Source organism: Neophocaena asiaeorientalis, unplaced genomic scaffold, assembly GCF_003031525.2.
Source record: "Neophocaena asiaeorientalis asiaeorientalis breed wild unplaced genomic scaffold, Neophocaena_asiaeorientalis_V1.1 scaffold527, whole genome shotgun sequence".
NCBI classification, from domain to species: domain Eukaryota; kingdom Metazoa; phylum Chordata; class Mammalia; order Artiodactyla; family Phocoenidae; genus Neophocaena; species Neophocaena asiaeorientalis.
Genome location: NW_020173712.1, coordinates 341159 through 353889, shown reverse-complemented (window position 1 = coordinate 353889; position 12731 = coordinate 341159). Strand labels below are relative to the sequence as shown.

General features: G+C 48.6%; 1 protein-coding gene across 1 annotated transcript in view; it reads left to right on the top strand.

Moving 5' to 3' along the window:
• Positions 1 to 12731, top strand: part of CCNJL (cyclin J like) — a 54970-nt gene that overhangs the window by 38296 nt on the left and 3943 nt on the right. The window contains exon 4 of the mRNA XM_024750619.1: positions 10691 to 10993. Within this exon, the coding sequence (XP_024606387.1) occupies positions 10691 to 10993 (303 nt within the window). The remainder of the gene's footprint in view (positions 1 to 10690; positions 10994 to 12731) is intronic.

The window sequence follows — 12731 nt, the reverse complement described above, 5'->3', positions numbered from 1 at the left end:
TCCCCCTTCTCCTCTTCCTCTTTCTCCTCCCTTCTCCAAGCAGAGGGGTTGGAACAACAAAGGATCCAGGACCCCTCCATCCATGCCTTCAGCACCACAGCCTAGAAGAGCTCTCTCTCAGCTCTTCCTGCAGCCCGGCAGCCTGGTCAGGCCCAGTCCAGGGCAGCCCCTGGTGAGCCAGGAGTGGGTATTCTGCAAAGCAGTGACCCTCATTACAGGGGAGAACTCTGTGATGTAATCCAGGCCCCAGATGCCAGCCGTGTACATGACAAGGGGCCACATCCCATGGCCTCTTACAGTCAATGATATTATTTGGGTCCCTTGTAAAGAGGAGCACAAAGGAGCCTGGACGTTGCTGGGGCCACCGTGTGAAGTCATGCCACCAGTTGCTCCATCCTGAGACGGGGAAGTCCTCACAGCCAGAAGGGAAGCCAGTGTCTGACCCAGCTGGCCGAATGCCACCTCTGATCTCGGAGACATTTTTACAGTTTCCTCCTGGAGAAAACCACCACCTGCAACCTCATCTCCGGTCCAGAGTTGGACTCAGGAACTGAGTCAGCCTGTCAGAAATGTGTTTCCATTCATTCGTGCATTCAGTATTTATTGAGCTCTGCTCCGTGCGGGAGACTGGAGATGCAGCCTTGCTGTGAGGAGGGGAAAGAGGGAGACCCTGTAAGGCAGGGTACGTGTGTGTGGAAGGAATCTTCAGTGACAGGGACTGTAGACATTCCTTAAGGATATCTTTGTGTCCTGAGGAAGGAAGGGAGCTCAACCAGGGTAGGTGGCCGAGCTTCACCTTCATGCTGGGTCTCCCTGACCCCCAGGTCTGGCTGAGATTACAGGCTTGTTTCTGCAGGACGTTTCCTAACCTCCAGGTCTCTGGAGGGGCTGGAGCTCTTGGACGCAGCATGTCTGCAGCAGGATAGCGTGGGGGAGACACATCCTCCCCGCTTCCCACCGCTATGGTCTTCACATCTTCCTCCCTTCCCTGAAAACCACCACCGAAGCACTGTCTTATAGCTGGAGGGTTTTCTTGCTCTGTCCCTGGCTTTCTCTCTCTCCCACCTCAAATCCTGTTCACAAATTAAGCTGTTATTGCACCTGTGACTGTGACTGCACGGTTGGTCCTGAAGCGAGCAGAGGTTTATAAAGCAGCTCACGTTCCAATGTTTGTTGAGCGCCGGGCCCTGTTCTGAGCACACCGAGCCCTTGTGTCATCCTCACCACCATTCTGTCTCCTTCTGTTTCTCCCATTGCACCAGCCCCAGAGGTTGAGACTTGCCCCAGACCACACAGCCAGTGAGTGGCTGAGCCTCTGGAGAACCCATGGTGACCCTCGGCACCGTACTTGCTCTGCCTCTCCGTGCTGCATCGCAAAGTCAAACAGCCTCTCGGAGGGTGCCGTCCCCAGAGTAGTTTCCTAGCTTCTCCATCAGATTGCTCAAAATCTGTCTCCCCTGGTTCCTCGGAAAGACACTTGTCTGCTGGACATATGGGCATGCCCCTTTGGGGACAAGTAGGAAGCAAGCTTCTGGCCTCAATAACTACAAAAAGCCAAAGAGCTTTTTTTAAAAAAAAAAAATTGAAGTATCGTTGATTTACAGTGTTGTGTTCATTACTGCTTTACAGCAAAGTGAATCAGTTATACATATATATATATATACATTCTTTTTTTAATATTTTCTTTTCCATCATGGTTTATCACAGGATATTGAATATAGTTCTCTGTGCTATACTGTAGGACTTTGTTGTTTATCCATCCTATATATAAAAGCTTATATCTGCTAACCCCACTTCCCACTCCATCCCTCCCCCACCTCCCTCCCCCTTGGCAATCACCAGTCTGTTCTCTATGTTAGTGATTCTGTTTCTGTTTCATAGTTAAGTTCATTTGTGTCTTATTTTAGATTCCACATATAAGTGATATCGTATGGTATTTGTCCTCTTTCTGACTTACTTCACTTAGCATGATAATCTCTAGGTCCATCCACGTAGCTGCAAACGGCATTATTTCAGTCTTTTTTATGGTTGAGTAGTATTCCATTGTGTATATGTACTATATCTTCTTTATCCATTCATCTGTCGATGGACATTTCTGTTGCTTCCATGTCTTGGCTATTGTAAGTAGTGCTGCAATGAACATTGAGGTGCATGTATCCTTTTGGACCATGTTTTTCTCTGGATATATGCCCAGGAGTGGAATGGTAGCTCTATTTTTAGTTTTCTGAGGAACCTCCATATTGTTTTCCACAGTGGCTGCACCAACTTACATTCCCACCAACAGTGTAGGAGGGTTCCCTTTTCTCCACACCCTCTAGGGGAGGCTGTTCTTTATTACAGAAAGCATCCCTGTTGGAGATTTACTCTTCAACGTCAGTTCTGCCATTGGAAATAAAAACTGAGTCTTGTTGATCATACAGATCTTTAGTGGAAAGGCTCTGGAATAAATAGGAGGATTGATGAAGATGAGTATTTGTAGAGAACATGGTGGTTAGATGGGCAGGCTGCAGCTTACCTGACACCCACATCCATGGGAATTCCTGCACCCAGGTAGGTAAACTCACTATGGAGACTTTCTGGAATTGCAGGGATCTTCGTGATTGTATCTGAGATTTCCTGCTTGTGGTATAGAAAGCTCTGGACTTTGGAGCCATTTATGTATTTGTTTAAAAAAAACCTGTTAAGTATTGAATTTGTGCTGGCTGCTGTGCTAGGTGAAGGGGATCTATAATGTTCTACAAGACAGATGTGGTCCCCATGCTCATGGAATAAGTAGCCAGCCAGACTTTTCATTTTGCTCTCGCCCTTCACAGCTGGGTGATTGGGACAACTCACTTAACCTTTCTGAGCTTCTGATTCCATGTGGAAAACACTCCCAGCCCCTGGGGTTGTTCCCAGAATGCACTGAATTCACTTGTCAAGGGCATAACAAGCATGGTCCATGGAGGCTGCCCCTCCCTCAGGACTGCCTGTATTGCTTGATGCCTGCTGTGCTGTGCGTGGAGCCTGAGATGCAGAGGGCAACCAAGTGTGAAACTCCCTGCCCTCCGGGGCTCACATCCTAGTGTGTGGATTCCCTGCTTCTTGTTAACCAGCTGGGACACCTGGGAAACTCCCACCCCTGTGGGGAAGACCCATCCGAGAAAGGCCTTGGACCCCACACTGCCCTTGGCCTCCCTCTCTGTGAACCTTGGAACCACCAGCAGGAGGGTGGAATTCAAGGTCACAATCCAGGGGAAGGAAGCTGGGGCCACTCTGGCGTCCTCTCTGGGGGTCCCTCACAGCCCAGCCGGTGGAATTGGTGGAGCTGGGGGAGCCTTTGGTTGGACTTATTTCCACCCCTTTTTCAGAGCCTGTAAGAAAATGTCTGTAGCGTCGGCTGCCAACTCTAGTTCATCTCTACCCAACTAACAGGACTTTAGAAGAAAGATCAGAGGTCCGGGGTGCAAGGAGTAAATAACAATGTTCAGTAAATAATAGCAGCATCTGCTACCATTTATGGAGCGCTTCCTATGCCCTGGGTCCTGTGCCAGTCACGTACCTACTGTCTCCTTGAGCCCTCCTGACCACCCTTTGGGCTGTGGGTTTCCAAGTGATTGCCCAAAGTCATACAGGTCATAACAGCAGTAAGGATGGAGAACTAGAACTGGAGCCTGAACTCAAAGTCCTTGGAGGGAAAAGGGGAGCATTCTTGCCTGTTTCCAGTCAGGACCTCCCCCAGAATCCGGGTTCACCCTGGTTAACAGGATATGCTCAGCCCTTATTAAATATCCTCAGGACTAGCTGTAAATAAAGCTGGCCGGTTCTGCCCCACCTAATGGCCACTGCTCTCCCCTTTGATGAAGGAAGGATCTGAAGAAGGAAGAATTAGTATCAGAAAGATCTCCACTCAGCCTGGCCCAGCCTGGGGACTAAAGGGCCCAGTGCTTTCTCTCCCAAGTACTGGTGAAAAGCCCTTTCCACCAGGGCTTTCTCTTTCCTCTTGGGTCCTCAGCTCCTCTACCGCCCAGCTCTTTTCTACAGTCAGCTCAGAAGATGTCAGGTCCACCTGGAGGGGCAGGCAGCCACTGGGGTGGCTCTTTACCCTCTGACCTGCCTCCCTCCCTTCCCTTTATCATCAGCAGCATACAGAGTAGGGCTGGGAGCTGCGGGAAGCGGGAGGGTAGCCATGGGGTCTCAATTCCTCATCAAATTTTGTTTCTCTTTCTTAGATGAAGGGTGGGGGGAGGACTTCAAATAGGAGAGAGGCCTTTCTTCAGAAAGGGCAGTTTTGACTGCTTTTAAAGGCATTGTACTTCTTTAGCAAAGAAGAATAGTTTTAATAGCTATTGCATTAAAACCTGGTTCTCTTTAGCCGGGGAACTTTGGCCTCATGTCTGAGCCTAGGTTTACCTCCTGAATGGGCAGCAGGTAATCCTGAAAGAGTCTATAAATGGGCATCTTGCCAGGCATGAAGGACTGTTGGCGGGATTAACTGGGACCTGTCTAGTAGAGAGTGGGCAGCACTAGGCCTGGGCTTGAGAAACGGGCAACACTGGCTCCCATTCTGTGCTGTTTATGTTTTTGTTTAAGAATTTTTCCAAAGTCAGTGTAAATGTGGATGAGTGTTAGAGTCGCATAATGCATTCATGGGGCTTCATTATAACATTTTCTCTATTTTTTGGGTATTTAAAAATTTTTCCAAAATAAAGAGTTTGGTTTTTGTTTTGTTTTTTAAGCAATTAAAAATACTGCTTCTCTTGACCCTACTTCAGAAAAGTCAGGAATCTGTTTGGTCTGTTTTAAGGCTTGATTGTCAGGACAGTAGGTAGAAGAAGAAAGAGCCAGTCTTTAGTCAATTCATAGAGACAGAAAGTAGAAAGGTGGTTATCAGGGGTTGGTGGAGGGAAACAGGGAGCTGTTTAATGGGTATAGAGTTTCCGTTTCGCAAGATGGAAAGAGTTCTGGAGATTGGCTACACAACAGTGTGGATGTACTTAATGCTACTGAACAGTACAGTTAAAAACGGTTAAAATGGTACATTTTCTGTTATGTGCATTTTAATATAATTTCTTTAAATGCCATTTAAAAAAAGAGAGAGAAAAAAAAAAAAAAAAAAAAAGCCAGTGTGTGAGTGTCACTCCTGAGGCTTGCTGGCTTACAGTGTCTGGCCGCTGTGGCCTAGTCTGTGGTTAAGAGTTTAGATCACTTGGTGGCCTCACGGTCATCAGTCCACTAACTAACTCTATGACCTGCCAAGTGTGGCTCAGGTTCTCTTTGCACCAGCCCCTGGGAGCGTGGGAGCAATCAGTCAGCTGGTGTGCAGAGCATCCTCAGAGGTGTTGTTTGTATGTTTCACCACTGCCACCAACACTAGGGGCTCGCGTGCATGTGGCTGGCCTCCCAGATTCAGGGTGAGTGCCCTGATAGGCTTAGGATTTTTTTTCTTAACCTTAGTGTGTTGACAGTGCTCCCACTGTTCAAATTTGGGACAGTGTGAATATCCAAAAAGAAAAATGTAGATGAAATGGTAGAATTGTTAAAAATTCTTTTTTTCAACCCCAATGTAATAATTTATTCAGGAAGGGATCCTCCATGGATGCGAAACCGTTGAGTTAAAGGCTGTTGGGAAACAGGATATTCACTTATTCTTGAGGTGTCACCTCACAGATGACTTATTAATTTCACAGGAGAATGGTACCTTTAACATGGAGAGATCTGATGTCAGCACCTTAACCAAGCGATCAAATGTAGCATCGCTATTGCTGGGACAAACTGATGTTGTTTAATTCCTGATGTGATCTGTTAAGAGGGACAAAACGTCACCTCTGTAGTTTTCTTGCTCAAACCGTTTGATCATGAGGAAACAATCAGGGAATCCAGAATATGGGACATTGTACGACTGGCCTGGATTCATCCAAAGAGTCCATGTCATGAAAAACAAACAAAGAATGGGACCAAAGGGATGTAACAGACACCATGTGTAGCCTTTTGGATCTGGATCAAAAAAACAAAGGTTATAAAGGCATTTTGGGGACCCTTGGGGAAAGTCAAATATGGATTGAATGTTAGAAAATGTTAACTCCATTAATGCAGATGTTCTTGCAATTGCTAGTAACATTATGATTAGGTCGGAAAATGACCTCAGGGATGGATGCTGAAATATCCAGGGGTGGCATGTCATGCCTGCAACTTAATTAAAAAATGGTCCAGTAAAACCAATATTTATATACCACACACACACACACACACACACACACACACACACACACGGCAATTGTGTGGCTCCATGTCAGCTGTTGGTGAATCTGGGGAAGGGTCATCGGGGTTCATTGTTCAGTTCTTTCTTCTTTCCTGTGGATTTGAAACTTTTCCAAACAAAAAGTACATCAAACAAGTTGAAGACAGTCTGTGGCTCTTGTCTGACTTGCAAAGACTCGGACTAGTGTACCCCACCCCTCCTGGGGGACCTGCCTAAAGACTCCCAGGCATCTGCTGTCTGTGCCATTTGTCAATAGGGAGCAAGCAGCTGAGTGGCGGTGCTCAGTGGTGGCGGGCTGGGGACAAAGGGCTGCCCGGCTCACGGTCATGGGAGGAGGGGAGGAAACGTCTGCCGGGCACGTGCAACACCAGGAAACTCATAAAATCTTTGCTGGCTGTGAAATGTGTTGTTCGCTAAGAGCGGGGGCTGTAAGGTCACTCCTAGGTGTGGAGCTGAGTGCTTGCGTGAGCTTTTTCTCTGAGCCTCTGGGGCTCCGAACAGAACCTACCTGGGAGGATCTGTTGTGTGTCCAGCGCAAAGCCTGGTTCCCAGCCCCAGCATGGGAGCTCTGTCCATTTCTGTGTGCTGGGTACTTCTTACAGCACTTTGCATCCTGCATAGCTATGCTTTCTCCGTGTGGGGCGGATTCCTAGAGAAGAAATGAACAACCTGTGGAGTTTAGTGCTTTTAGGTCCAGGGTCAACCTGTCGAGGATTCAGACCCAGCTGCGCCCTGCTCTGCAGTGCGGTGGGTCCCCATGTAGCCTCCCCAGTGTGGGGAGCAGAGAGAGCAGATGAATCAGATTCCTCAGTAATCCACGGCCCCTTCCATTTGAGGGTGATCCCTTTGGGGCCTGGTGGCTGCGGAAAAGGCAGAACTCTGAAAGGTTTGAAAAGCACTGAGGGCAGGGAGAAATTAATCTGATTGAGCACATCTGCCATCGGAATAGATTGCTGGCTGCCAGCAAGACCGTGGAAGGGTCTTGGTGCCACCGCTGGCACGATGCAATAGCGATGCTACATTTGCTCGCTTGGTTAAGGTGCTGACACCAGATCTCTCCATTTTAAAGGTCCCAGATGCAAAGGTTTCTGCCAGAGCGGTGACCTTCACCGTGCCACCCTCTGCTCTGGGAAGAAAAGAGCTCTAGCTATCGAGTGCCTGCGAACAGCATTGGCTCAGGTCAGCCCAAGGTTCAGGGAAACCTTGACAATTGTGCAAGAAAAATATTATTTTCTTTCTTTTTAATTTGCATAAAGAATAAGTGAATTGTTGGAGAAAAAAAGAGCAGACACAGATAATCAGAGAGCATCGGAGAACAATTCAAATGGCCTACAATTCAGCTATCCAGAGAGAACCATTCATTCTCTCAACAAATAGGCATTGGGCATCTACTGTGTGCCGGGGACTGTGCTGGCACCTCGGGGCACACCTTCGAATACGTGGGACGTGGTTCCTATCTTTCTGGGGCTCACACTTGTTAATGACCTATTAATGGTCAGGTGCTGGCCACTGATACTGCTATTTGAGATGAAACAATCTGAGTGTGAGAAGTGCATTGATGACACCCAGCGGCCTCTGAACTGAGCTCTGGAGGACACATGATAAGGGGGTGAGGGGATGAGCACGCCCGCTGGAGGAGGGGCCAGATTCCAAGTGTGGCTGGATCTAGTGCTTGGGGACAGTGAGGGGCCCTGAGGCTGCGGAAGGCAGCAAGGCCTGGTCAGCAGGGTCCCCCCTACCCAGGATTTCAGCGTTCAGCATTGGGCAAGGGGCAGCACTGTCCTTACCTTTTCCTGCCTGAGTTGCCCTGGTACAAGGCAAGGGAGTAAGGTGTGTGCTCCGCCGGCGGGGCCGCGGATGGGGCTCTGGAAGGAGATGAGTCTGGGTTGCTTTGCTGTAAGCCGCTTCGGAACCGGTCAGCATCGTCTCTGCTCCTCCGTGGCAAGCACTAGAGCTTCACGTCACCATCTCTGCCCACCCAGTGGGCTGTTGCCTGGCTCCCGGAGAAGAAGGATGCAGGCTTCCCAGAGTCAGTGTTTCATTTCTCAGTGACGTCTTTTGAGGCCTTCGTGAGGAATGTGTTGTATCTGCTGCAAGGCCGCCTGCCTGAAGTGGTTACTTCCTTATCTCTCAGCGAGCCTGAGCGTCTGCTGAGAACTGGGTCAGGGGGAGCTGGCAGTTGAGCACAGGTGTGTGGATGATTTGTTGGCTGTTCCCTTCATCGGCACACATGTGTGCTCGGAGCTCAACTTGGTTGCCCACTGCCTCTTCCGACACCTGCTCCCGCAGCTGTTCTGCAGCCAGTGAGGTTAGGCTTGGAGGCCAAGGTGACCAGACCGAGGCCACCACCATCCGATGTGGGCATCGGGCAGCACGTGGGGACCATGGTCAGGGAAGGTTTCCAGGGGGCAGTGGCTTCGAGGTGAAGGACGGGGTGAGCTTGGCGGAGTGAAGAGGGGATGGGGAAGGGTGCTCTGCGCAGAGGGGCTGTGCGGACAAAGGCTCGTAGGTGCCAGGTGCGTGGTTCCCCCGAGTGAGGGTTCCCCCGAGTGAAGGTGTGGTGTCTGCACGCCCCCTGCCTGCAGAGCCCTCCACAGCAGAGGCTGCCACTAGGGCCTTCCACAACTGATGACTGCCAGGGGGACATTGCTATGGAAGTCCTCGATTCCTTGACCCTTGAGTGGGATAACCCCAGGCTTGTGTTTTATTTCTGTTTGTTTGTATCTAGCGTCATGCGGATTTATTTCCTGCAGATTATTTCCAGGACCTTCCAGTATGAGGTCATTGTTCTTTCAGTACTTCCCGAGCTGTGTGACATGTCTCTCTGTAGGGTTTCGCATCTTTTTGCCACTGTGCATTGACATGAATGTATTCCAGTTGTCTGTTCCTGCAAAGCAAATCACCCCAAAACTAAGTGATTTAAAACAACAACGATGTGGGTTGCTTGGTGGTTTCTGTGCTGGTATTACCTGGACTCCTTCGTACAGTTGCTGGAGGATCCGCTGGCCTGGAAGGTCCAGGGTGGCCTCATTCACGTGTGTGAGAGTCGGTGCTGGCTGGGCTGTTGCCTGGGCATCTTGGTTCTCCTCCTTGTGGCCTCTTCACCTCCAACAGGCTAGACTTGATTCCTTGCACAGAGGTCTGGGAATGGCACTCCAGGCGGGGCAAAGGCAGAAGATGCAAGACCTCTTAAAGCCTCGCTTTGGGAGTTACATGACACCACTTTTTTTGTTTTCCAGTTTTATTGAGATACAGTTGGCAGACTGCATTAGTTTAAGGTGTACAGTGGTTTGATATATGCATATATTGTGAAATGATCACCACCATAAGTTAACATCCATAATCTCACATAGTTAGACTCTTTTTTCTTGCAATGAGAACTTTTCAGATCCACTCTTTTAGGAACTTTGAAATGTGCAGTACGGTTAAGTGTAGTCAGTATGCCTGACGTTGCATCCCCAGGACTAATTTATAACTGGACGTTTGTCCTTTCTGACTATCTTCACATCCCCCACCCCCTCCGGCAACCACCAATCTGCTCTCTGTATCTGAGTTTGTTTTTTTAAGATTCCACATGTAAGAGATATCATAACAGTATTTGTCTTTCTCTGACTCTCTCATTATTCACTTAACATAATGCCCTCAAGGTCCATCCATGTTGTCCCAAATGGCAGGATTTCCTTCTTTTTAGGGCTGAATAATATCCCATTGTATTATAAATACCATATTTTCTTTATCCATTCATCTGAAAGGGGACACTTAGGTTGTCTTGGCTGTTGTGAATAATGCTGCAGTGAGCATAGGGGTGCAGAAACCTCTTCAAGATCAAGTGCCCTTTTGGCTTTTGTCCCTTTCCTGTCTTCTCCTACTTACAGATCTTTCCTAGGCTCACATCCCAAGCAAACTGTGTGTGGGGGAATCCAAACTAAAGAACCCATTGACAGAGTTTAAACTCAGTATTGAAGATACTGGGGAGCCACTGAAGGACTTTTCCACGTCTGGAGGGACAGGACCAGATTTGCAAGGTCACCGTGACAATGGCCACCTGACCAGTCCTGAGGCTGAATTAGTGAGGACCAGATGGGAGGGCCACCTTACTCCCCAGGCCCTTGCTGCTGTTGCTAACTGCTGTCGATCACCTTCTGTGATCCTCATTGCTGGTCTGAACATTTGGTGTGAGGTTTCCCATTGACTCTGACAAAATCTTTAGGATGTATAAGTTCCATTTTACATGTGAGAGAACTGAGGCACAGAGAGGGTGAGACACCTTTCCATGACCACACAGCACAGCTGGAAGTGATGGCCTGGGGATTCGAGCCCAGGTGTGACAGATCTGGAATGTGTGCCTTTGGGCTTGCTCTTCTCCCTGCCAGCACCGTTCAGGTACTTTAAGGTGGGCTTTTACAGCAAGTGTTGTAAAAGTCCCAGTAACCTCTGCTTCTCCCTCAGGTAAGTTCGAGGATAGGGAAGACCACGTCCCCAAGCTGGAACAGATAAACAGCACGAGGATCCTGAGCAGCCAGAACTTCTCGCTTACCAAGAAGGAGCTGTTGAGCACAGAGCTGCTGCTGCTGGAGGCCTTCGGCTGGAACCTCTGCCTGCCCACGCCTGCCCACTTCCTCGACTACTACCTCCTGGCCTCCGTCAGCCAGAAGGACCACCACTGCCACAGCTGGCCCACCACCTGCCCCCGCAAGACCAAAGAGTGCCTCAAGGAGTACGCCCACTACTTCCTAGAGGTCACCCTGCAAGGTGGGGCTGATGTCAGGGCCTGTCCGCCCTTCCCCCCCACCACATGGGGGCCGGGGTCAGGGGCCCTGAGAGACCTGCGCCAGGGAGTCCTTGCTGATGGGGGCCCATCCACCCAAATCACCAGATCACTCCACTTGGCAGGGATCAGCAGGGAAGGAGCAACGATTCAACCATGTGTTAGCAGTAACGTGTAAAAGAGAAGTAGCAGCTTGTATGCAGGCAGCTGGTAGCCTATTTACTGATCACCTGGTAGTTTTTGTTTTGTTTGTTTTTTTAGCGGTACGCGGGCCTCTCACTGTTGCGGCCTCTCCCGTTGCGGAGCACAGGCTCCGGACGCGCAGGCTCAGCGACCATGGCTTACGGGCCCAGCCGCTCCGCGGCATGTGGGATCTTCCTGGACCGGGGCACGGACCCGTGTCCCCTGCATTGGCAGGCGGACTCTCAACCACTGCGCCACCAGGGAAGCCCTGGTAGTTTTTTATACACTAATCTGGAACACAATGCAAATCCACAAGTAGGTCACTCTGGAAGAGCTGTCATTATACAGGTAGGGTGGGAGAGAGGATTATGTTTACATCTGCTTTAGCAATAAACTTTTGCCCTGCTTGGGGACTTTTATTTGAAGTATCTAAAGATCTAGGTATTAAGTACAACACTAGGTCAGAAATACTGTTGATACAACCACCTGATAACCCACTGCAAACCAAATATCAATAATATCAGTAACAACATCAACAATTGTGATATCAAGCATTAAATGAGCACTTACCATGTACCAGGCACCTTATTTTAGTGCTCTGCATGCATTGTCTCGTTTGAACCTCACAACGACTTCACATGAAAATCATTTGTGCTATTCTCATTTTACGAATCAGTTTCCTTAGTTGTTACTCAAGACGTGAAGTAACTTACTCAAGACGTGAAGTAACTTACCCAAGGCCATTGCTGGAATTTGAACCTGGGGAGTCTGACTCTGTGTCTGTAACCGTACCACCCTGCCTAATTCATACTTTAACAGGCAAATGTTGAAATCATTGAAAGTCATAAACAGTTTAAGACAGCATAATAATGCACTGATAACTGACTGTTCTTCATGAGAATTGTGGGAATTTCAACGGTTTGCCTTTGCACATAAGTAGTCCCAGCTTTGCCATGTTGCCAGATATCAAAGTAGGACGTTAAGATTTCTCAGATCATTTTCCAGTGTGTACATGTACCAAAACATCACGCTGTACACTGTAAATATGTACAGGTTTTATTTGTCAATTATACATCAGTAAAGCTGGGGTGGTGGTGGGGAGGATTCCCCAGTAAACATAAGTCAAGTTCCAATTTTAGTTAAGAATATCAAACACTTACAGGCATTCATTCATTCTTTAGTTCTTTCAACAGATTGTTAGTGAGTGCCTACTGAGGGCCAGGCTTTGTTACTAAGTAGCCTTCAGTCATAACCTCAAAAAGAAGCCTTTGAAACAGTGTGTTGGTCACCCCTAACAGCCAAAGGAAGGAACAGGTGTTTGGCAGTTCTGCTTGTAGCCCATCAGCAAGCCCACTGCAGCCCCTAGAAGCCAGGGATGGTATTTTGAAAACTGCTGCTCTAGGCTGACATAAGAAATCCCAGACTGATAGAGCCAAGGTGTTTTAAGATTCAAGAATGGAAATTCATGCTGTTTTAATTTTTCATCGTGTGTGTGTGTGTGTGTGTGTGTGTGTGTGTGTGTGTTTGCGGGAGCAGTGA